The 26,162-nt window shown below is 42.4% G+C and overlaps 1 protein-coding gene across 4 annotated transcripts in view; it reads left to right on the top strand.

The window, feature by feature from the left end:
* The first annotated feature begins 6,172 nt into the window (after positions 1-6,172).
* The window catches only part of AK3 (adenylate kinase 3), a 65,625-nt gene continuing 45,635 nt past the window's right edge, over positions 6,173-26,162 (top strand). The window contains exons 1-2 of one of the 4 annotated variants that reach the window (XM_073021553.1): positions 6,178-6,556; positions 24,933-25,052. In XM_073021553.1, the coding sequence (XP_072877654.1) occupies positions 6,406-6,556; positions 24,933-25,052 (271 nt within the window). In that variant the 5' untranslated portion in view covers positions 6,178-6,405. Of the gene's footprint in view, positions 6,557-24,932; positions 25,053-26,162 lie in introns of all 4 variants that reach the window. The other 3 variants (XM_007969345.3, XM_073021554.1, XM_007969347.3) reach the window with 3 other exon arrangements.

Raw genomic sequence — 26,162 nt, 5'->3', positions numbered from 1 at the left:
GGGCCACCATGCCCAGCTAATCTTTTTGAATTGTTACCCAGCTGGTCTTAAACTCCTGAGCTCAAGCAATCCTCCCTCCTCAGTCCCCCAAAGTGCTGGGATTACGGGCGTGAGCCACTGTGCCGGGCCTAGAATACTTGTTAATTACAAATGGAAAAAGAGTAACTTTACAGTGGAGAGATCCTGCAGACACCACCTTAACTAGGTGATCAAAGTTAGCATCATCAATAATACAACACATTAAAATCATATGCCTTCTGATGGAACATAACAAAATCACAGCACTACTTCTGTAATTTTCTCTACCAAAGATGAATAAGCTGAATATAATCATGAGAAAACATCAGATAAAGAGACGGTGTTCTACAACATAACCTTCCTATAATCTTCAAGAGTGTGAAGGTCATTACATCGGTATAGTATGGGAAGTTAAAAAAAAAACAAAAACAATGAACAAAGAGTGTCAAGGTCATAAAAGTCAAGGAAAGACTAAGGAATTACTCCAGCTTGAAAGAGAACTGAAAGAGAATAAAGACATGGAAACTGAATGCAATGTGTGATTTTGAAAATCACACAACTAAAATTTACTGTATGATTTCATAACTTCTGTTATAAAGAACATTAGTGGAACATTTGGGGAAATTGAATAAGATCTGATTAAATGTTAGTCTGTGATTTTTTTCTTATTTTAAAAGTTATATTGTGGTTATGCAAATATGTCATTGTAGGAAACATATATGAAAATATTCAAGAATGATGGGGCATCTCAAATGGCTCAGAAAAAAAGAATCTTTGTACTGTATTTGCAACTTTTCTATAAGTTTGAGATTATTTCTAGAAAATGAATATTTGTATTCAGAATCCAACTAATTCTCATCACCTATACCATGCAAGCCCAAGTCATCATCCTCTCTCACTTGCATTATTACTTGAAACCACCACGATCACTTTATTTTCTCCCATGGCTTCTGTGGCTCAGGAACTTCGGAAGGGCTCAGCTGGATAGTTTTGGCTTGAGGTATCTCATGCAAGTGCAGTCAGATGGCTAGAGTTGGGACACCCAGGGAATAAAGCACTACTCTCTTCATGTCATCTCAGGAAGTCCCTAAGTGGTTTCTCCATGTGGGTTAATCTGGACTTCCTTACAGCCTCTTGGCCTCGGGGCAGTCAGATTCCCCATGTGGCAGCTGTAGGCTTCCAAAATGAGTGTCCTAGTGAACAAATCAGAAGCTGCTTCGTCTTTTATGACTTAGCCTTGGAAGTCACATAATATCACTTCCACCATACTCAGTTGGTCAAAACAGTCACAGAAGTCTATTCGGTTAAAGGTGGAGGGGACAGGGACCTCACTTCTTGATTGGAGAAGTGTCAAAGATAAGCTTATGGACTGGGAGTGGGCATCGTGGCTGTCTTCGGACAATACCATTTGCCACAGTGGTTTGTTAGGCTGTGTAAGGTCTGGACCCTTACTACCTCCCTGAGCTTTCTTGTTGAATAATTTTCATTTCTTGCTCTCTCTGTTCCAGGCAGAATGGCTTCTTTGGAAACTCCAGCACACTCCTCCCTCAGGGCCTTTGCGTTTGTTCTTTTCTCTCTAGAACATTCTTCCTCCAGATATTTATTTATTTTATTTTATTTTTTATTTTGGAGACAGAGTATTACTCTGTTGCCCAGGCTGGAGTGCAATGGTGCGATCTAGGCTCACTGCAACCTCTGTTTCCCGGGTTCAAGTGATTTTCCTGCCACAGCCTCTTGACTAGTTGGGATTACAGGTGTGCACCACCATGACCAGCTAATTTTTGTTTGTTTGTTTATTTATTTATTTATTTTTGAGACAGAGTCTGACTCTGTCACCCAGGCTGGAGTGCAATGGCATGATCTTGGCTCACTGCAACCTCTGCCTCCCCGGTTCAAGTGTTCAAACAATTCTCGTGCCTCAGCCTCCCGAGTAGCTGGGACTACAGGCACACGGCATCCCGCCCAGCTAATTTTTGTATTTTTAGTAGAGTCGGGGGTTTAACCATGTTGGCCAGGCTGGTCTCAAACTCCTGACCTTAAGTGATCCACTCATCTTGGCTTCCCAAAGTGCTGGTATTACACGTGTGAATCAACACATCTGGCCAGGATATTTATTATTTATTGAGACAGGGTCTTGCTCTGTTGCCCAGGCTGGAGTACAGTGGTGTGATCACAGTTCACTACAGCCTCAACCTTCCAGGCTCAAGCAATCCTCCCACCTCAGCTTCCCAAATAGTTGGGACCACAGGTGCACACCACCACACTGGCTAATGTTCTTCATCATCTTTTTTTTTTTTTTTTAGAGAAGGGGTGTCATTATGTTGCCCAGGCTGGTCTCAAACTCCTGGACTCTAGTGATCCTCCTGTCTTAGCTTCCCAAAGTGCTGGGATTACAGGTGTGAGCCACCACGCCTGGCCTGGAGTGGATTTTTATAGTAGTGGATAACTGATGCACCTTCCTTGTCTTTGTCACACTGCAATCACTACAATCCCAGTAATTATTTCTCAAACATGAACCCTTCTATTCTTTTGTTCTCATCTAGGTAACACATAGTGTGAAGCAATATACAAACACATATACATACTTCTTGGAAACAAGCTGTATTAATTCCCTAGACCTACAGTAACAAATTACCACAAACTAGGGGGCTTGAAACAGTAGAAAGTTATTCTCTCACAGTTCTAGTGGCTACAATTCATAGTCAAGGTGAGGGCAGGGTTATTCTCCCCCAAGGATCCTAGGGGAGAATCAGCTTTGTGTCTTTCTCTTGGCTTCTAGTGTCCCCAGCAATCTTTGGTGTTCCTTGGCTTGCAGCCGTATAAGCCCAATATCTGCTTCCATCATCACATGGCATTCTCCCCCTGTTTTCAGGTCATATTGGATTAAGAGCTGACCATCTTCCACTATGACCTTGTCTTAACTATGTCTACAAAGACCCTATGTGCAAGTAAGGTCATGTTCTGAGGTACTGGAGGTTAGGACTTCAATATATCTCCTGGGGAAATACAATTCAACCCATGACACATGCCTATCATTTCCCCCTCAGTTGTACATTCTAGAGCCCTTAAACATTTCAGTCTTCAATGTGACAAAGGCTGGGCATGGTGGCTCATACCTGTAATCCCAGCACTTTGGGAGGCCAAAGCAGGAGGATCATTTGAGGTCAGGAGTTCGAGACCAGTCTGGCCAAATTGGCGAAACCTCTACTAAAAATACAAAAATTAGCTGGGCATGATGGTTCAGGCCTGTAGTCCCAGTTACTTGGGAGGCTGAAGCAGGACAATCCCTTGAATCCAGGAGGCAGAGGCTGCAGTGAGCCAAGATTGCGCCACTGCACCAGCCTGGGTGACAGAGAGAGACTCCAGCTCAAAAACAAACAAACAAAAGTGACAAAACAGTAATTCTTAGTATTTAATCAACAAAGACCTATTGAGTGCCTACTATGTGCAAAGCACTCATCTGGGCTTTATTTGCTTCAAACTAATCTGTATAAACACTTGATCATTAAATTAGAATTTGAATGAATTTGACCTCAGTGTTTTTCCGTTGGAACAAGGTAGGCAGTGAGGAACAGATCCATACAAATGCCTGTGAATGGTGAAATGACTACGCCAGGCACAGTTGCCAGATTTCACAGACTGGCAGTTACTCATTTGTAATCAACAACCTTTCACAAAGCTAAAGTTGATGGGTGTTTTGTGGGCCTGTTAATATGACCACGACACTCAGCTTTTCGCCCCTGCAATGAGAGGATGATTCCTCAGCTATTTTTGTTTGAACACTTTTTTTTCTAAACCAAATTTCCCCAGGATTTTCTTTCTGGTTTCTTTTGGAGCCAGAACCTCCTATGTTCCCAGCTTTGAGATTAGAAGTACTTTCTTCACACCTTCAGATTTTCTAGTATTGCATAAGTTGTACTTGTCCAGACTCGTTCATTCTTTAGTTAGTTCTGTTTTTCTCATCCTTTCATTTGTGTTGTTTACTTCATCCCTTCCTCTGCTTTCCATGGGTTATTTTGATGTCCTTTTCCCAATTACATTAATTCAATGTTTAATTCATTTATTTTCATTATTTCTTGCTTAGTAATGAGTATGTATGAGCTCGGCTGGGCACAGTGGGGTGGCTCAAGCCTGTAATCCCAGCACTTGGAGAGGTTAAGGCAGGCAGATCATTTGAGGTCAGGAGTTTGAGATCAGCCTGGCCAACATGATGAAACCCCATCTCTACTAAAAATACAAAAATTAGCTGGCTGTGGTGGCGGGTGCCTGTAATCCCAGCTACTTGGGAAGCTGAGGCATGAGAATCACTTGAACCTGGGAAGTAGAGGTTGCAGTGAGCTGAGATCGCTTCACAGCACTCCAGCCTGTGCAACAAAACAAGACCCTGTCTCAAACAAACAAAAAGCAAAACAAGGAAGGGCGCAGTGGCTCACACCTGTAATCTCAGCACTTTGGAAGGCCAAGGCAGGTGGATCACCTCAGGTCAGGAGTTTCAGACCAGCCTGACCAACGTGAAGAAATCCCGTCTCTACTAAAAATATAAAATTAGCCGGGTGCGGTGGCACGTGCCTGTAATCCCAGCTACTTGGGAGGTTGAGGCAGGAGAATCACTTGAACTCGGGAGGCGGAGGTTGCGGTGAGCCGATTGCACTCTAGCCTGGGCAACAAGAGCAAAACTCTGTCTCAAAGAAAAAAAAAATGTAGAAGGTACGTATTTTCTTTCTTTTTTTTTTTCCATATCAGAAAGTAAAGGCTAGGGCCGGGCGCGGTGGCTCAAGCCTGTAATCCCAGCACTTTGGGAGGCCGAGACAGGCGGATCACGAGGTCAGGAGATCGAGACCATCTTGGCTAACACGGTGAAACCCCGTCTCTACTAAAAAAAAAAAAAAAAAAGAAAAGAAAAGAAAGTAAAGGCTAATGTCTTTTCTAAGTACCAGGCTGTCTATCTATTGAAATCCCCCATCCATTCACTCAGCTAAGATTCACTCACTGTCTCGCCCTGAAATCATTTCTATCTTCTTTGAAATCAGTTCTGGACCTCTGAGGAGAATGGTAACTGTGTTTATTTTCATAGAGCCTTCTTTCTGCCTTCGCATAGTGTCACAGCACAAAGCAATGATAATAAATGGACAACCATTATTGAACATTGACCCTGTAGCTGGCATTGCACTAAGTACTACATTAACTCCTCCATTCTAATGCTCTATGCCCAGTTTGCAGACAAAATGATACTCACTCGAATGTTTGTCCTCTGTTTCCATTCTTGAAACATGCCAAACCTCCAGTTTAGGGCCTTCCCCTAAAACTGGACATAGGAAGGGCCTATGTCTCTCTCTTTCACATTCTAATTAAGTACTCAGCACAAATGCCATCTCTTCAAAGCTTTTCCGACCGCCTATCTACAACAGCCTGCCTCCACAGTTTCACATACTCTTTTATGTTACTTATAAAAGAATCTCACTCAATGAAACTTGGATTTCCTCTCCTGTAAAATGAGGTAGGCCCTCTCGGCTCAAGGTCACTCCCTCTGGTTCTACACAGAGGAGTGGGAAGAGAGGGCCCTTGGCAGCAGAGGAAGAGGGGGAAGGAGGGAAGGGAAGAGGAGGAAGGAGGGAGGGGCAAAGGCGGGGGTGGGTGCAGAAGCGGGGGGTCTGGCGGTCCAAGGGAGTAGAGGGGCGGGGGGACTCGAGTGGGCGCCAGGTGCAGCGGGGACAAGGGTTGTCAAGGGAGCACGGAAGGGGGTGCGGTGTGTCCCGCAGGGACTGGGTAGGGCAGCGCCTGCTATGGACTAGGGGCCCGGACTACGAAAGGGTTGTTGGAGGGGTGGGTGCGGGTGGATTCCGAAACCAAGAGGCTCCAAAGGGCGACTAGAGGTGGCGGGGGCGGGGGGCGCGCAGGAGTTGCCAAGGTCGGACAGAGGGGAGCGCGGTCTATCCGGCTGGGACTCGGCCGGACAGGGCGCGGGGTTCGGGAGTCGCGGAGAGGCGCGGAGGTAGATCTGAGCTGAGTGGCGGGCGCGTGGGGGTTGGTGCAGAGGGGCGCCGAAGGGACTGGGCCCAGCGGCCGGTGGAGAGGGGCCGCGGAGAGGCGCAGGTGGCAGCTGGGCGGCAGAGCAAGCGCAGAGGCGGCGCGGCTTGCGCGGCTGGGCGGGGCCAGGCGCCGGGGACTGGGTGCGCCGGGGTCGCCGAGAGGCGGGAGCAGCCGCGGGGTCGGTCGCTGTCTGGGCTGCCCCAGTGGCTCTCGGCTCACTTCCGGGAACGCCTGGGAACCTCAGTAACCGCCTGATAGCGGCGCTGCCAGCCGGCCGGCTCGGGCTGCGGAGCGGGTGAGAGCGCAGGCCAGGCCAAAGCCCTGGTAGCCGCGGGGCGCGGGCCTGGGTCTGCGGCCATGGGGGCATCCGCGCGGCTGCTGCGAGCGGTGATCATGGGGGCCCCGGGCTCGGGCAAGGGCACCGTGTCGTCGCGCATCACCACACACTTCCAGCTGAAGCACCTCTCCAGCGGGGACCTGCTCCGGGACAACATGCTGCGGGGCACAGGTGGGAGCTCTGGGCCCAGGGCCGGCCGTGCGCTGTCACCCGGGTCGGACTTTGCGTGCGAGGGGGCCGAAGCTGGGCACGCGGGTCCCAGGCTGCGGGCGCGGCATTTCCCTCCCGTCGCCCGGGACAGAGACCTCGGGCTGCTGAGCGACTGCGCCCCGAAACCTCCGGCCTCCGTGGGCCGCTTCGGGCGGGTTATGGGAGAGTGGGGCTGGGGAAGGTACTGGAAAGTTAGGTCAAGCTCGAAGTTCAGAGATGAAAGGAAACCACCGGGGTTTGTTTCAGAGGCACTAGTCTTCCCAGTGGCAGCCACTCTTGGAGGTCCATCGAGCTGAGCTGCAGCTTATTCAACGTACTGGTGAATTTAGAAGACTGGCATTAGCCCTGCTAGAGTTTGCTTGTTTTGTTCTCTTCTTTTCTCCTCTCTTTCTTGTTTTCCTTTCTTTTTTTCTTTTCTTTTCTTTTTTTTGGTGTGGTTAAGCTCTATGGGATCTTGTAGTTCTGACCTTTCCCCCATATTCCGAAGGCCAAGTATTATTTACCCTTGTTGCAGTCATAAAATTATCTCAAATTTTGATGTCCCTAGATTTCGTAGACACGGAGGCTATTCTTACGCGTGGTTACATAAAATATTTTGTTTCTCATGCCAAATGAATTCTTACAGCTCAGCACGAAAGTCAGTTAACAATCTACACTATACAATGGGTGAATTTGTGGTATGCAAATTCTCTCTTAAGAAGGTTGTTTTTGAAAAGCCAATAGCGGGAGTTTTTTTCTCAAAAAATGTTGACCTTACTTTTCAAAATAGAACCTGTTTTGAAACTCATTTTGAAACCCATTTACTATATAGAAATAATGCCTACACAAGACCTTTTTCTTTCTTTTCTTTTCTTTTCTTTTTTTTTTTTTTTGTAAGGATAAGAAACAGGATAGACGTGTATAGCATAAAAAACAACGCCCTCCTTCGTTCCCTACCTCAGTCCCATTCTTCGGGGGGGAACAGAGTTTCCTTCTAGAAAGGTTTACTTTATAAGCACAGATACGTGTATCACTTCTTTTCTTTTTCTTTTTTTGGTTTGTTTGTTTTTTGAGACGGAGTCTTGCTCTGTCGCCCAGGCTGGAGTGCAGTGGCGTGCTCTCGGCTCACTGCAACCTCTGCCTCCTGGGTTCAAGCAATTCTCCTGTCTCAGCCTCCCTGGTAGCTGGGACTGCAGGCGCATGCCACCACGCCGGGCTAAATTTTGTATGTTTGGTAGAGATAGGGTTTCACTGTGTTAGCCAGGCTGGTCTCCATCTCCTGACCTCGTGATCCACCCACCTCGGCCTCCCAAAGTGTTGGGATTACAGGCATGAGCCACCGCTCCCGGCCAAGGTGTGTCTTTTCTTGTATGTAATATGTGATCATACTATGTATATATACTCTGCATCAGTGTGGTTTCGCTTCGTGTCTGGGATATATTTCACATGAAAACAGACACATCCATTTCATTCTGTTTTTGTAGGTATGTATTTTCAGAATCTAGTATGATTTATGTAACCAGTTCACACCTGTAATCCCAGCACTTTGGCAGGCTGAGGTGGACGGATCACTTGAGCTCAGCAGTTCTAGACCAGCCTGGGCAACATGATGAAACTGCGTCTCTATAAAAAATTCAAAAACAATTAGCAGGGCGCGGTGGCAGGCGCCTGTAGTCTTAGCTACTTGGGAGGCTGAGGTGGGAGAATCGCTTGAACCTGGGAGGCGGAGGTTGCTGGGAGCCGAGATTGCAACACTGCACTCCAGCCTGAGCAAGACCCCATCTAAAAAAGAAAGAAAGAGAGAGAGAGAGAGAGAGAGAGAGAGAGAAAGTTGTTTGACTTGCTTGCTAAATGTTGTTAATGCAACATATTGAAGTAGTTAGGTAACATTAAACAATCCCAGATACTGATACTGGCTGGGGTCAGGTTAACCAAAGTCTAAGAGAGTAGGCCTGGCACGGTGACTCATGCCTTTAATCCCAGCACTTTGGGGACCGAGGCAGGCAGATCACTTGAGGTCAGGAATTCAAGACCAGCCTAGGCAACATGGCGAAACCCCTGTCTCTACCAAAAATACAAGAAATTAGCTGGGCATGGTGGCTCGCGCCTGTGATCCCAGCTACTCAGGAGGCTGAGGTGGGAGAATCACTTGAGCCTGGGATGCAGAGGTTGCAGTGAGCCGAGATTGTGCCACTGCACTCCAAGCTGGGTGACAGAGTGACACCCTGTCTAAAAAAAAAAAAAAAAAGGAAAAAAGTAAAGCATATTTATTATAAAAGAAGGAAACTATATCTATTTCATGCAAATATAAAAAAGGTAAATTAAGATCCTTTATAATTCTGCCTTGCCACACAGAGATGATTATAATTAACCCTTGGGTGCATTTTCTTTTATTCTTTTATTTTTATTTTTCTTTTTTATTTCTGTTGCATTTGTATTTGCAAAATGGTTAAATTCTAAAAACAAATTGTCATATTCTAAATGATAGGTTACTTTTTTATTCTCATTTATAGTGAGCATGTTCATGCATCATTAACCAGTCTTAAAAACGATGTTTAAGCTGGGCGGGGTGGCTCAAGCCTGTAATCCCAGCACTTTGGAAGGCTGAGGTGAGTGAATCGCCAGAGGTTTGAGACCAGCCTGACCAACATGGCAAAACCCTGTCTCTACTAAAAATACAAAAATTAGCCAGGCATGGTGGTGGGCACTTGTAATCCCAGCTACTTGGGAGGCTGAGGCAGGAGAATCACTTGAACCTGGGAGGCACAGGTTGCAGTGAGCTGAGATGGTACCCTTGCACTCCAGCCTAGGTGAAAAGAGTGGAACTCCATCTCAAAAAAAAAAAAAAAAAAGATGTTTAATTTTATCAAAGTTGTATGGTTATTTTTATTTATTTATTTATTTATTTGTTATTTTTTGAGACGGAGTCTCGCTCTGTCCCCCAGGCTGGAGTACAGTGGCGCGATCTCGGCTCACTGCAAGCACCACCTCCCGGGTTCACGCTGTTCTCCTGCCTCAGCCTCCCGAGTAGCTGAAACTACAGGCACCCGCCACCATGCCCGGCTAACTTTTTTGTGTTGTAGTAGAGACAGAGTTTCACCATGTTAGCCAGGATGGTCTCAATTTCCTGACCTCGTGATCCGCCCACCGTGGCCTCACAAAGTGCTGGGATTACAGGCGTGAGTCACCGCGCCCGGCCAAAGTTGTATTGTTTATTAAACATTTTTATTGGACATGTATGTTGTTAACCATTGTTTATTATAATAAATACTGTTATGACGATCTCTGTACATAAACATTTGGCACATCTTTGCTTATTTCCTTCAAATAAATTCCTAGTATGGAATTTCTACAAATATGGTACTATCAAATACTACAACAGAAGGGTTGTTCCAGTTTACTTTCCAGTCATTGTTTTATGAGGGTGCTATATTTTATAGCCCATGGCTATATTTTATAGCTAAGGTTTAAAATCATCCCAGGAGATATGATAAGAACACTGGAAACATTAGGCAACTCATTGACAGTAGCAAAGCTGGAATGTAGATCACTACTGAAACCTGGAGTCAGGGAGCTTGAATCTGACCTTAAGACATTTAGTCCAGTTCTCTCTTTTATTTTGTTTTATTTTTTTGAGACAGAGTCTCACTCTGTTGCCCAGGCTGGAGTGCAGTAGCACAATCTCGGCTTACTGCAACCTCCGACTCCTGGGTTCAAGCGATTCTCCTGCTTCCGCCTCCCAACTCAAGTAGCTGGGACTACAAGCTTGCACTACTGTGGCTGGCTAATATTTGTATTTTCAGTAGAGACGGAGTTTTGCCGTGTTGGCAGGCTGGTCTCGAACTCCTGACCTCAGGTGATCCACCCGCCTCGACCTCCCAAAATCAGGCCTCTCTTAAAGATGAAGAGACTGAGTTCAGGAGAAGAACCTGCTTGATAGTAAACAGTGTTTATTTGGGGATGAGGGTGAAAACGTAGATTTCCTTGTGTGCTAATTAAATACTCTTTTCTCTATGCAGTATTTCCCATACTGAGATTCATGAGATAGACGTGAATTAGACAATGAGATTCATGAGATAGATATTTTAGATAGACAAAAACTTTTTATCTATTTCAAAGTAGATTTGAAACAGACACAAATCTAGCACACCAAAGCTGTATTTCATGAAAATTATACCTATTAATTTTTAAAGCTAAGTCACTTTAAAGAAAACTATAAAGAACTGTATAGTAAAGAAAACTATATAGTGAATAGTAGTTCAGCTATGGTAGAAATCATGAGACACTGCACTGTAGTCTGAGACACTGCACTGTAGCATAGTACTTCTCAGAGATGTAACCTTGGCTAGGTGTGGTGCCTCATGCCTGTAATCTCAGCACTTTGGGACGCCGAGGCAGGAGGGTCATTTGAGCCCAGGAGATTGAGATTAGCCTGGGTAACATGGTGAGAACCCGTCTCTGCAAAAAATAAAAACATTAGCTGGATGTGGTGGCACATGCCTTACGTCTCAGCTCTCTGAGAGGCTGAGGTGAGAGTACTGCTTGAACCCAGGAGTTCGAGGCTGCAGTGGGCTGTGATGGCACCACAGTACTCACAGTGACGGAGTGAGACCCTGTCTCAAAAAAAAGGGAGACATAACCCTAGACTAGACGGCCAACCCTTATGAATCTCCTTTATCCTCATCTATATGCTGGGGCAGATGAATGTAGTGGATAATCTTCAAGACTTCTGTCAGTCCCTGGATTCTATATGTCTAACGAAACATTATTATGTATACCTATGGCACATAGGCATGCATAATTAGGATGATACTGATGGCAGGGCGGATTTTTTCTTTTTTTTTGGAATGGTAAAACATTTAATTTGTAATAGGCAATTCCAAAAATATAAAAGGATATTTCATGAAAAGATTCTTCCAAGATATTTTATGCTTATACAACCAAATATTTATCTATGCTTCTCTTCGTGTATGTGTTTTTAAAAACACAGATTATAGCATGCTGTATATACTGTTTTATGCCTTTAACAATATTGCTTTGCATATGGAGTACCCCATTTAATTTTTTTCTGATAGCTTTATTGAGATATAATTAATGTACCATATAATGTATCCATTTAAAGTATAAAACTCAGTGGACTTTTTGTATATTCACAGAGTTGTGCAGACATCACCAAAATCAACTTTTTTTTTTTGATATGGAGTCTCACTCGCTCTGTTGCCCAGGCTGGAGTGCAGTGGCATGATCTCGGCTCAGTGCAACCTCCGCCTCCCAGGTTCAAGTGATTCTCCTGCCTCAGCCTCCTGAGTAGCTGGAATTACAGCCATGAGCCACCATGCCCAGCTAATTTTTGTATTTTTAGTAGAGATGGGTTTTCATCATGTTAGCCAGGCTGGTCTCGAACTCCCTACCTCAAGTACTGGGATCACAGGCGTGAGCTACTGCGCCTGGCCTTCATCAATTTTAAATTAATATATTTTTTCTTTTAAGAAATTTTTTCTTTGTTCTTTTTAAAATATTTTTTTGGCCGGGCATGGTGGCTCACACTTGTAGTTACAGCACTTTGGGAGGCCGAGGAAGGTGGATCATTTGAGGTCGGATTTGAGACCAGCCTGGTCAACATGGTGAGACCCCGTCTCTACTAACAATACAAAATAAAATTAGTTGGGTGTGGTAGTGGGTACCTGCAGTCCCGACTACTTGGGAAGCTGAGGCAGGAGAATGACTTAAGCTCAGGAGGCGGAGTTGCATTGAGCCAAGATCATGCCAATGCACTCCAGCCTGGGCAACACAGCGAAAACTGTTTTAAAAACAACAACAACAACAACAAAATATATACATATATAAATACTTAATTTTGTATTTTCTTTCTTTTGTTTCCTCATAATCAATGGAATCCATTTTTCTTTTTTTATAATGGAGATGGGGTCTCACCATGTTGGTCCAGGCTTGTCATGAACTCCTAGCCTCAAGTAATCCTCCCTCCTTAACTTCTCAAGGTGTTGGGATTACAGGCATGAGCCACAGTGCCCAACCTTTTAAAAATTAATATTTTGTCTTTAATAATCAATTTTAGAACATACCCATCACCCCATAAAAGAAAGTTCCTACCTATTAGCAGTCACTTCTGTTCCAACCCCGCTCCCCTCCACCTGAGCCTCTGGCAACACCAACTAACCTCCTGTCTCTCTTGAGTTTTCTATACTGTACATTTTATACAAATGCAGTCATACAATATGTGATCTTTTCTGACTGGCTTCTTTCATTTAGCTTAGTGTTTTCAAGGCTCATCCACACTGTAGCATGTTTTCGTACTTCATTCTTTTTTATTGCTGAATGCAATTCCATTTTATGGATGGGCCGTGTTTTATTTATCCATTCATAAGCTGGTGAACGTGTGGGTTGTTTTCTCTTTTTCTGTTATCTTATGGGTGTACCATAGTTTGTTTAAATAACTTAAAGAACAGTTTTTAAAAGGTAAGCCTGGTCATGAATACTGTCTCAAAGAAAGTAGGCTTTTGCTAGATGGATATTTTTTAACAAAGTAAGTTAGGCCTTTTACAATTCCATGGCTAGAATCTGGTAGAATCCAGGGAGCTTGTCTCTCCATCTATCCATCTGTCCATCTAACCATTCATTCAGGCAACTATCCATGGATTCTTTAAGCATCAGATATGTGCTAGGTAGTGGAGACACAGAGAGGAACTGATTTCACTAGGTGCTCACAGAGTGTGGGCATGGGGGCAGGTGGGCAGATGGACGTGTGTACTAGTCAGCTCAGGCTGCTGTAACACAATACCACACGCTAGGGAAGGCTAAACCACAGAATTTATTTTCTTATAGTTCTGGAGGCTAGAAGTATAAGACCAAGGCACTGGCAGAGTTGGTTTCTGGTGAGGCCCTTCTTCCTGGCCTGCCTAGTTGCCTTCTCACTTTGTTCTCACATGGCCTTTCCTCTGTAAGCAGGCACCCCTGACATCTCATCCTCTTCTTATAAAGACACCAGGCTTATAGGATTAGTGCCCTCCCCTTATGACCTCATTTAATCTTAATTACCTCGTTTAAAGCCCTATTTCCAAATATAGTCACAGTGGGGGTTAGGTTCCAACATACAGATTTAAGGGAGACATAATTCTGTCTGTAACAACATATAAACACATAGTCATTGGTGTGATAGATGTTGCAATAGAGACAAGTCTGTGACATCTGGAAGTTCAGAGGGGGAGCTTCCAGTTCCATAGGAGATTGAGGGACACTTGACCATGAAGGGCCTTTTCGGATGTGTGTTGAAAAATGTGTAAGAGCTTACCATGCGGCTTGGGTAAAGGCTAGGAGGATCCATGTATGTAGAGCTCCTTGCTGGGGTGTGGTTTCAGGCTGAAGTGCCAATGGGGAGGAGGAGGGAGGAGGAGAAATAAAATGAGGCTGGACCCAGGTGGGCATTTATGTAATTGTCAAAATCAGAATTTATCCGAAGCAGAGTGAATGGGAAGGGGAGTATAGGCCTGGAACAGGAACTCTTTCTGGATGCTTCACTGAAGAGGAGACAGATTGGGTGATGGTTAGCGGGAGGAACAATGGTCAAGGGAGGTTTTCATTTTTAATATAATTCTTGTGAAATATTCCATGCATCAGAGTATTACAAGGTCTATGTATGGTTAGAAGAATAATAAAACGAACATCATTTACCTATCACCAGAGGGAGACAAGGACTTTGGGGGCCCTCCAGTTCCCCTTCCATGCACATCTCCTTCCTGCTTCCCAGAGGTAACCACTTTGTTGACTCAAGTGTTTATTATTTGAGAAAAGTTTTTTTATAAGCCCTTGATAGGGCCTAAAGCTATCATTTAATTTCCTGATATTCTCCTAGTTTTATTTGTTTCAACACATTTTTAAAGTTAAGTTTTATGTTATTTATAATGATTTTAAAAGCAATTTTGGCAGGAACTAGGTTAATTCTCTGTAGCCTTTTCTCTTGGCACCTGTGAAAGAGAACTGCTGGTTGGGGGGTGGCTCACCCCTGTAATCCCAGCAATTTGGGACGCTAAGGCAGGAGGATCACTAGAGTCCAGGAGTTTGAGAACAGCCTGGGCAACATAGTAAGACCCCTATCTCTATAAAAAAAAAATAAAAATAAATTAGCCAAGCGTGATGGTGCTTATCTGTAGCCCTAGCTACTTGGGAGGCTAAGCTGGGAGGATCGCTTGAGCCCAGGGGTTTGAGACTGCAGTGAGTTATAATCATGCCACTGCATTGGCTCTTTGGAAAAAAAAAAAAGAGAGAGAACTGTTATTTACAGTTTGGTCAGGTCCCTCTTTTGTGCTTCATAACTGCTCAAACAGTAAGTTTGAATAAGCTTATTCAGATATGAGGTGTGGTTGATTTGGGTAACATGAACTTTAAAGGGAGCTACAGAATTTAAAATGACTTTTTATGTAATACAAAGGTTTATTTCTCATACTAATGTCTCCATGTTTTAGGATTTCTAGTTATTATCCTCAAAAGTTGGTTTTGAGTTTCTCTATCTTTCTCTAACCTTCTTTTCTTATTTTTGTGTATAATATTGTAGAAAATTAGCTTATTATAAATAATTTACTTTTGAACTGCCTTTTGTGTTTTGTGGAAGTGCCCAAATTTGTTAATTTTTGAATCAAAAAAGGAAATATAGTTGGCCTTGAACAACTTCCGGGTTAGGGCTGCTGACTCCTAGTGTAGTCGAAAATCCATGTGTAACTTCTGACATCCCCAAAACTTAAATATCCTACCGTTGACCAGAAGCCTTACCAATGACATACACAATTGATTCACACATATTTTATATGATATATGTATTGTATACTGTATTCTTATAATAAAGCAAGCGAGAGAAAAGAAAATGTTATTAAGAAATTATCAGCCATGTGCAGTGTCTCATGCCTGTAATCCTAGCACTTTGGGAGGCCGAGATGGGTGGATCACAAGACTCCATCTCTACAAAAAATAAAAAAAAAAATAGCCGGGCATTGTGGCGTGTGCCTGTTTTCCCAGCTACTTGGGAGGTTGAGGTGGGAGGATCACTTGGACCCAGCAAATCGAGGCTTCAGTGAGCTATGATCACACCACTGCAGTCCAGCATGGGTGTCAGAGCGAGACCCTGTCTCTAAAAACGAAAATCGTAAGAAAAGAAAATATATTTACTGTTTGTTAAATGGAAGCGGATCATCATAAAGATCTTCATCCCCATTGTCTTCATGTCAAGTAGACTGAGGAAGAGGAGGGGTCAGTTTTGTTGTCTCAAGGGTGGCAGAGGCACAGGTGGACCCATGCAGTTCAAACCCATGTCGTTCAGGGATCCACTCTAGAATTTTTATGAGGAGTCTGTTAAGATGTAATATAAAATGTAGGTAATCAAATGGATAAAACTTTACCATATATCCAGAGAACATGCTGGCTAAGAGTCTTTGCATATAATTTTGGGAGGGGGTAAATATATTTGAAAGGTAATATGCAAACTGCTTAGACTCGGAATTAGGGAGTTAAGTCTTTTTTTTTTTTTTTTTAATAAGCTTCAACTGAAGCATTATAGGCTCCAGGTTTTAATAAATATTGTGGATAAATGCTTATTGATATGGAAAGTTCATTATATATATACCATGAAGTACTGTGCAGCCATAAAAAAGAACAAGATTATGTCCTTTGCAGGGACATGGATGAAGCTGGAGGCCATTATCCTTAGCCAACTAATGCAGGAAGAGAAAACTAAATACCTCATGTTCTCACTTATAAGTGGGAGCTAAATGATGAGAACACGTGGACACATAGAGGGGAACAATTCACACTGGGACCTTTCAGAGGATAGAGGCAGGGAGGAGGGAGAGGATCAGGAAAAATAACTAATGGGTACTAGGCTTAATACCTGGGTGATGAAATAGTCTGTACAACAAACTCCCATAACACAAGTTCACCTGTGTAACAAAACTGCACATATACCCCTGAAAATATAATAAAAATTATAAAACAACAACAAGAACAATAAAATAAAAACACTTTACATTTGAGAAAGAGTGACAGTATCAGTAGCTAAAACCAACATCAACAGTTACAAGACCATCCTTTCAGCCAAGTAAGGCAATCAAAAGATGTACAGATCAGGTAGCAGTCTTGATCAGTCAGGCATTCAAACTGGGTCCATAATGATCAAAGTGGAAGTTCACAGAGCAATTATAATTGAGAAGGTAAAAACTCATGTAACTTCCATTCAATACTACAATTTAAAAATAGATTTTTTCACCATAACCGTATACAAGATAATATATTTAACACATAAAACAAAAGAAAAATAACAATTCTTTCTCATCACACAAAAATCTCTTTGGAATGTTAAAGATAATCTATTCTCAATGTCTTTCTTGTTCTAAATAAATCATACAAACATAAAAAAAAGTTCGTGATAAATGAAAAACAGATTATTAGACTACACATAGGATTATCTATCTATATGTTAACAAAACTCAAAAATACCTGGTTTTTGTTGTGTTTTTGTTTTTCCTGAGACAAGGTCTTGCTCTGTCACCAAGTCTGGAGTGCAGTAGTGCGATCATGGCTCATTGCAGCCTTGACCTCCTGGGCTTAAGCAATCCTCTCACCTCAGTTTCCTGAATAGCTGGGACCACAGGCAATGAAAATTTTTATATTATCATTAACAGTAATTATCTCTGAGTAGTGATGAGACTATGAGTGTTTTTAAATTTTTTTTCTTACTGGGAATGTTTCATCTGTTCTATTTTTTAAAAAACAACATTGATTTAATTCACATACCATACAATTACTCCTTGTAAAGTGTATGATTCAGTGATTTTTAGTATATCCAAAGTTGTGAAACCATCACCTCAGTCAATTTTAGAACATTTTTATCGCTCCAAAAAGAAACCCTGTTCTCATTAGCAGTCATTACCCATTTCTTCCCAACCCTCCTAGCCTTTGGCAACTACTAATCTTCTTTCCATCTCTATAGATTTGCCTATTCTAAACATGTTATGCAAATGGAATCATACGATATATAGTCTTTTGTGTCTTGCTTCTTTCACTGAGCATGTTTGAAGGTTCATCTATGCTGTATCAGCACTTCATTTCTTTTTTTGCTGAATCATATTCCATTGTCTTGATATATCACGTTTTATTTATCTGTTCATCAGTTGATGGACAGTTGAGTTGTTTCTACTTCTTGGTTATTTTAAATAATGCCACTATGAACATTCATTTACAAGTTTTTGTGTAGACATATTTCTTTTTCTTTCTTTTCTTTTTTTTTTTTAAAGAGACACAGTCTCTCTGTCCCCAGGCTGGAGTGCAGTGATGCAATCGTAACTCAACAGCAGCAGCCTTGAACTCCTGGGCCCAAGTGATCCTCCCACCTGAACCTCCCAAGTAGCTGGGACTACAGGCATGCACCACCATGCCCTTATTTTTTTGATTTAGATGGAGGGTCTTGCTGTGTTGCCCAGGCTGGTCAGGAACTCTCAGGCTCGAGCAATCTTGCTGCCTTGACTCGCAAAATGTTGCGATTACAGGCATGAGCCACCGTAGCTGGCCATATGTTTTTATTTCTCATGGGCATATAGCGAGGGGAGGAATTGCTGTCTCTTATGGTAACTGTCTTTTTTTTTTCCGAGACAGGGTCTTGCTCTGTCACCCAGGCTGGAGTACAGTGGTGCGATCATGGCTCACTGCAGCACTGAGCTCCTGGGCTCAAGTGATCCTCCTGCCTCAGCCTCCTGAGTAACTGGAACTAGAAACACATGCCAAGCACCCAGCTAATTTAAACAATTTTATTTAAGCTGGGTGTGGTGGCTCACGCCTGTAATCCCAGCACTTTGGGAGGCAGAGGTGGGTGTATCACCCAAAGTCAGGAGTTCGAGACCAGCCTGACCAACATGGTGAAACACCATCTCTATTAAAAATACAAAATTAGCCAGGCGTGGTGGCGCATGCCTGTTACCCCAGCTACTCGGAAGACTGAGGCAGGAGAATCACTTGAACCCAGGAGGCAGAAGTTGCAGTGAGCCAAGATAGTGCCATTGTGCTCCAGCCTGGGCAACAAGAGCAAAACTCCGTCTCAAAAACAAACAAACAAAATTTGTTTGTAGAGACATGGTCTTGCTGTGTTGCCCAGGCTGGTATTGAACTCCTAGCCTCAAGTGAAATTCCTGCTTTGGCCTCCCAAAGTGCTGGGATTGCAGGTGTGAGCCACCATGCAGAGCTTGGTAACTGTGTTCAACCTTTAAAAAAACTACCACACTGTTTTACAAATTGGCTACACCACTTTATAATCCTACCAGCAATGTATGGGGGTTATAGTTTCTCAACATTCTTACCAACACTTGTTTTTATTTATTTTTTTGTTTGAGACACAGTTTCACTCTGTCGCCCAGGCTGGAGTGCAGTGGTACGATTCAGCTCACTACAACCTCCGCCTCCCAGGTTCAAGCAATTCTCCTGCCTCAGCCTCCCTGGTAGCTGGGACTACAGGCATATGCCACCACAGCCGGCTAATTTTTGTATTATTCGTAGAGACAGCGTTTCACCATGTTGGTCAGGATGGTCTTGAACTCCTGACCTCAAAGCGATCCGCCTGCCTCGGCCTCCCAAAGTGCTGGGATTACAGGCATGAGCCACCGTGTCCGGCCTAACACTTGTTTTTAAAGGCATATATTGTTTTATTGTGCTTCACAGGTACTGTATTTTTTTTTTTTTTTACAAATCTAAGTTTTGTGGCAACTCGGTGTCGAGCAAGGCTGTTGGCCCCATTTTTCCAACATGTGCTCATTTCCCATTTCTGTTTCACATTTTTGGTAACTTTTGCAATATTTAAAATATTTTCATTATTATCATATCTGTTAAAGTGATCTGTGATCAGTGATCTTTGATGTTACTATTGTAATTGTTTTGGGGTGCCATGAACTACACCCATATAAGATGGCAAACTTAATTGATAAATGTTGTGTGTGTTCTGACTGCTCCACTAACCAGCCATTCCCTTGTCTCTCTCCCTCTCCTCGAGCCTCCCTATTCCCTGAGACACCACAATATTGAAATTAGGCCAGTTAATAACCCTACAGTGACCTCTAAGTGTTCAAGTTAAAGGAAGAGAGTGGCACATCTTTCACTTTAAATCAGAAGCTAGAAATGATTAAGCTTAGCGAGGAAGACATGTTGAAAACCAAGACAGGCTGAAACTAGGCTTCTTGCACCAGTTAGCCAAGTTGTAAATGCAAAGGAAGACCTTGAAGGAAATTAAAAATGCTGCTCCAGTGAACACTGGAGCACAAGAAAGTGAAACAACCTTGTTGCTGATACAGAGAAAGCTTGAGTGGTTTAGATAGAAGATCAAACCAGCCACATCATCCCTTAAGCCAAAGCTCAATCCAGAGCAAGGCCCTAATTCTCTTCAATGCAGTGAAGGCTGAGAGAGGTGTTGAAGCTGCAGAAGAAAAATTTGAAGCTAGCAGAGGTTGGTTCATGAGGTTTAAGGAAAGAAGCCCTCTCTGTAACATGAAAATGCAAGTGCTGATGCAGAAGCTGCAGCAAGTTATCCAGAAAAATCTAGCTAAGATCATTGATGAAGGTGTCTACAGTAACAAACAGATTTTCAATATAAATAAAATAGCCTTGCATTGGAAAAAGATGCCATCTAGGACTTCCATTGCTGGAGAAGAGAAGTCAATGTTTGACTTCAAAGCTTCAAAGGACAGGCTGACTCTCTTGCTAGGGACTAATGCCGCTGGTGACTTTAAGTTGATGCCAATGCTCATTTACCATTCCAAAAATCCTAGGTCCTTGAGAATTATCTAAATCTACCCTGCCTGTGCTCTGTAAATGGAATGACAAAGCCTGGATGACAGCACATCTGTTTATAGCATGGTTTACTGACTATTTGAAGCCCACTGTTGAGAACTATTGTTCAGAGAAAAAGATTCATTTGAAAATATTACTGCTCATTGACAATGCACCTGGTCACCCAAAAGCTCTGCTGGAGATATACAAGGAAATTCATGTTGTTTTCATGCCTGCTGACACCATCCATTCTGTAGCCCTTGGATCAAGGAGTAATTTCAACTGTCAAGTTTTATTATTTAAAAAATACATTTCATAAGGTTCAGCTGCTGTATAGATAGTGATTCCTCTGATGGATTTGGGCAAAGTAAATAGGAAAACTTAGGGAAAGGATGCGCCATTCTAGATGCCAGGAAGAACACTCATGATTCAGGAAGAAGGTCAAAGTGTCAACATTAACAGGAGTTTTTGGAAGAAGTTGATTCCAACTCTCATGGATGACTTTAAGGGGTTCAGGCCTTCAGTGTAGGAAGTAATTACACATATGGTGGAAACAGCAAGATAACTGGAATTAGAAGTGGAGCCTGAAGATGTGACTGGATTGCTGCAATCTCATGATAAAACTTGAATGGATGAGGAGTTGCTTCTAATGAATGGGTAAAGAACATGGTTTCTTGAGATAGAATCTAGTCCTGGTGAAGATGCTGTGAGCATTATTCAAATGGCAACAAAGGATTTAGAATATGACATAAACTTAGTTGAAAAAGGAGCAGCGGGTTTGAGAGGATAGACTACAGTTTTGAAAGAAGTTCTACTGTGGATAAAATACTATCCCACAACACTGCATGCATCAGAGAAGTTTTTGGTGAAAAGAAGAGTCAGTTGATGAGGCAGACTTTATTGTTGTCTTATTTTACGCAATTGTCATAGCCACCTCATTGTTTAGCAGCCTCTACCCTGATCAGTCAGCAGCCATCAGCCATGGAGGCAAGACCCTCCGCCAGCAAAAAGATTAAGACTCGCTGAAGGCTCAGATGATCATTAACATTTTTTAGCAATAAAACTATTTTAAATTAAGGTAGGTACATTGTTATTTTAGACATAATGCTATTGCACTTAATAGTCTACAATGTAATGTAAATATATAACTTTTATATGCACTGAGAAACCAAAAAATTTGTGTGACTCACATATTCACTTTATTATGGTGGTATGGAACCAAATCCACAGTATCTCCAGGGTAGGCCTGTATGTGTCTTTTTGACTATAACCATGTTTGTGAATGTGAAGTGGTATCTCATTGTGGCTTTCATTTGATTTCCCTAATGATTAAGGACGTTGATCATGTGTTCATGTGCTTATTGGCCATTTGTATATCTTCTTTGAAGAAATGTGTATTCAGATCCTATGCCCATTTAAAATTTTTTTAAATTGTTGAGTTGTGAGAGTTCTTTAGATGTTCTAGATACAATTCCTTACCAGATACATGATTTGCAAAATTTCTCTTCCATCCCATGCTATGCATTGTCTTTTCACTTCTTTTCTTTTCTTTTCTCTTTTCTTTTCTTTTTTAAGAGATAGGGTTTCACCATGTTGGCCAGGCTGGTCTCGAACTCCTCACCTCAGGTGATCCGCCCACCTCAGCCTCCCAAAGTGCTGAGATTGCAGGCAGGAGCCACTGCACCTGGCCTCACTGTAATGGTGTTTTTTGAAGCACAAAGTTTTTAATTTTAATGAAGTCTAATGTATCTATTTTTTTTCCTTTGTTAGTTGTGTTCTTGGTTTGATATCTAGAAACCATTGCCTAATGCATAGTGATGAAGATTTATACGTGTGTTTTCTATTGAGAGTTTTTAGGCTGGACACAGTGGCTCACACCTATAATCCCAGCACTTTGGGAGGCCAAGGCGGGCAGATCATGAGGTCAGGAGTTCGAGCCTGGCCAACATGGTGAAACCCTGTCTCTGCTAAAAATACAAAAACTGGCCAGGCATGGTGGTGGGCGCCTGTAATCCCAGCTGCTTGGGAGGCTGAGGCAAGAGAATCACTTGAACCTGGGAGGGGGAGCTGGCAGTGAGACAAGATTACATCATTGCACTTCAGCCTGGGCGACAAGAGTGAGACTCCATCTCAAAAGAAAAAAAAAAAGGTTTAGTAGCTTTAGCGCTTACATTTAGGTTTATGACCTATATTGAGTTAACTTGTATACATAGTAGAGGTCCAACTTCTTTCTTTTTCATCTGGATATTTATTTGTCCCAGGAGCATTTGTTAAAAAGACTACTTTTTCTTCTTTTATTTTGGCATCCTATTAAAAATCAGTTTACTATAAATTTGAAGGTTATTTCTGGACTTTCAATTCTATGGTTTTTTTTGTTTTTTGTTTTTGTTTTTTGTTTTGAGACAAGGTCTCACTCTGTTGCCCAGGCTGGAGTGCAGTGGCATGATCATAGCTCACTGTAGCCTTGACCTCCTGGGCTCAAGCAATCCGCCCGCATCAGTCTCCTGAGCAGCTGAGACTATAGCCATGTGCCACCACACCCAGCTAATTTTTAAATCTTTTGTAGAGATGGGGTCTCACCATGTTGCCTAGACTGGTCTCAAACCCTTGGCTTTAGACATAGGTTTACTTCTTTTTTTCTGGATGCTTTTTATTTCCTTTTCTGGACTAATTGCCTTGGCTAGAATCTCTAATATTATATAGAAGTGGCAAGAGAATCTTTTCTTACGGCTTGTTCATATACTGATAAAATTAAGTACTTTATTAATTAACCCCATCTTCTAACCCATCTGTTGCAGCTGGTTGGGGATTTAGAAGAGGGTTTGGCTTGAAGAGTGAGAGGTGAGGGGAAGGCCAATAACAGGTTTTTTTGGGAGTTGGCCCTAGAGAATTGCACGTTTTTACATTTTTTTTTTCCAAATGCTGTTGATGAGGTTGAAGCTCTCCCTCCCCAGAGCAGTGGTCAAAAGCCTGGAGACAAAGAAGTTCACACATTAATATAAGGCTGTTTCAGTGTGTCCTGAGCTCTACATCTACCAAACCCTCTTCTAAGTGCAGTCTGCATATCCAGCAGCACACCTGCCACATGACAGCCTGTGTCCATGCAGTTACTGTTCTTAGTTAAAAGCCTAAAGTTTCATGAATCTGACAATTTAGAATCTGTTCTTGGTTAAAAATCTAGTTTCATGAATCTGACAATTTAGAATCTGTTTTGGGGTCAGTATGGCAATTCATACCAAGAGTTAGGAGAATGTTCATATATACTTTGACTCTTTAATCTGACATCTGGGAATTTATTCATTGCAAATAATCCCAAAGAGAAATAAAAAAAAAAGAAAAGCAAAAAAACCAAGAGTCTTTGGTGATGAGGAAAAATCAAGACTAATTTACACAATTTAAATGTCCAACAGTACTGCTGTAATAAAGTGTATTTTTATATATTTATTTCTAAATATATTTGGAGTGTAATATCGTTACCTGAAACAACTATATAAAACTACTGAAAAGTATTTACTAAATAATGCTAAGTGGCAAAAAGAACATAAAATTGTAGATATTCAGATTATGATGGTATTACAGTTCTGAAGGTATAGAAATAGTTTGGTAAGGGAACATGAAGAAATTAAAATGCTGTTGCATAAGAGTGACATATAGTTGTAGGTAATATTATTAAATTGTTCATAAATCATTTTCCAGAGTGTTTTGTTAATAAAAATATGACATAATCACAATGCTAATCTGGTTAAAAACGGAACTGTGTCACAATAGCAGCACCTGTTTTACAGGATTGGAAAAGTCTCTACAATAACATGATAGCAGGCATTTAAACTGAATCATTCAGAATAATGATGATTTCAAATTCTTATTTTAAAAGAAAATAATTTCAGCTATTTCATAGTTTTTTCTAGTAGAAAATACAGAAAAGTACATACATATTTTTTAAAAACACTCAATTCTAATACACAGAGATGACTACTATTAACATATTAGTCTATACCTTTGCGATATTTTTTCTATCTATATATTTACATTTATATATTTTTTCATAATGAAGAATCTGAAGTTTAGATTATTTTGTAACCTTTGTTTTTGTTTTTGTTTTTGAGACGAAATCTTGCTCTGTTGCCCGGGCTGAAGTGCAATGGCACGATCTCGGCTCACTGCAACCTCTGCCTCCTGAGTTCAAGTGATTCTCCCGCCTTCCGCCTAGATCCAAGCTACTCCCAAGTAGCTGAGATTACAGGCACCCGCCGTCATGCCCAGCTAATTTTTGTATTTCCGTAGAGATGGGGTTTCACCATGTTGGCCAGGCTAGTCTTGAACTCCTGACCTCAGGTGATCCACCCGCCTCGGCCTCCCAAAGTGCTGGAATTACAGGTATGAGCCACTGCACCTGGCCGTAGCCTTTGTTTTTATCAGAAAAGTTGGTGATGCACATTTTCATATAAGTATGCCATACAGACTTCCCCTTTGGGTAACTCGTTCCGAGGTGCCTGGAATGGGATAAAACAAATGCACTTACTGATTTTTTCCCCCTTTGCTGTAGAAATTGGCGTGTTAGCCAAGGCTTTCATTGACCAAGGGAAACTCATCCCAGATGATGTCATGACTCGGCTGGCCCTTCATGAGCTGAAAAATCTCACCCAGTATAGCTGGCTGTTGGATGGTAAGTGGAGTGTCGTGAGCATTTCACCTGCCCAAAATAATGAGTGCTGGCAGGAGAATGAGCATTTCATGAGCTTCCGACGGACTTTAAGGATGGCGTTTCGGGGGAGAGGGGTGCTTGGGACTATCCTGAAACCGGTCTTCTTCTCTGGGACCAGTTCTATATCCAAATGGAAAGAGGGAAGTGAATTGCATGATTTCTAAGATCCCATCAGTTATAACTTTAGTTCCTTTCCCCTTTCTTTGATAATATTCTGTGATATGGGAGGATCACCACAGAAGCAGCAGGACCCAAGAGTAATTTACAATAAGCTGTAAACTTTCTCTAGCCAGAGGTATGGCAGAATCCTTGAGGGTAGGTTGATTTTTAGTTTTGTTAATATAGAGAGGACACAAAAGAGATTTGTTTCAGTTGAGTCCAGAGTTCTCACTAAAACTAGGATAAACTTGGGATAAGCCTTTTCTTCAAGATCTGAGTCATAATATCCTTTTTTGGAAGAGGGTAGCTAATCTAGTCTTCTCTCCTACTCAACCCCATTCACCCACCTTTGCACACAGGCATGCATGCACTCAGTGCTGCCCTCACCAAGCCCTGCAGCCCTGACTTGCTTGCTTTGTCCTTGTGGAAAGTACATTCTAGTAGAAGACAAGTAGTAATCAAGTAAACAAAAACTTGGATAAGCCCAGATATAAGTGCTAAAAGGTAAATTAGAAGTTAATGTGGACCAGAAGCAGTAGTTCACGCCTGTAATTCCAACACTTTGGGAGGCCAAGGTGGGTGGATCACCTGAGGTCAGGAGTTCAAGACCAGCCTGGCCAACATGGTGAAACCCCATCTCTACTAAAAATACAAAAATTAGCCGGGCGTGATGGCACACACCTGTAACCCCAGCTGTTTGGGAGGCTGAGACAGGGGAATTGCTTGAACTAGGAGGCGGAGCTTGCAGTGAAACGAGATCGCACCACTGCACTCCAGCCGGGATGACAGAGCGAGACTCCGTCTCAGAAAAGAAAAAAAGAATTTGATGTGAACAGAGAGTAATGTAGTGGAGAGGTAGGCAGTTTTTTTTTTTTCTTTTCAGTTGAGACAGTGCCTGGCTCTGTTGCCCAG

This window comes from Chlorocebus sabaeus, chromosome 12 (genome assembly GCF_047675955.1).
Source record: "Chlorocebus sabaeus isolate Y175 chromosome 12, mChlSab1.0.hap1, whole genome shotgun sequence".
Taxonomy (NCBI): domain Eukaryota; kingdom Metazoa; phylum Chordata; class Mammalia; order Primates; family Cercopithecidae; genus Chlorocebus; species Chlorocebus sabaeus.
Note: the sequence above shows the minus strand (reverse complement) of the source record. Positions and strands in the feature narration are given on the sequence as shown.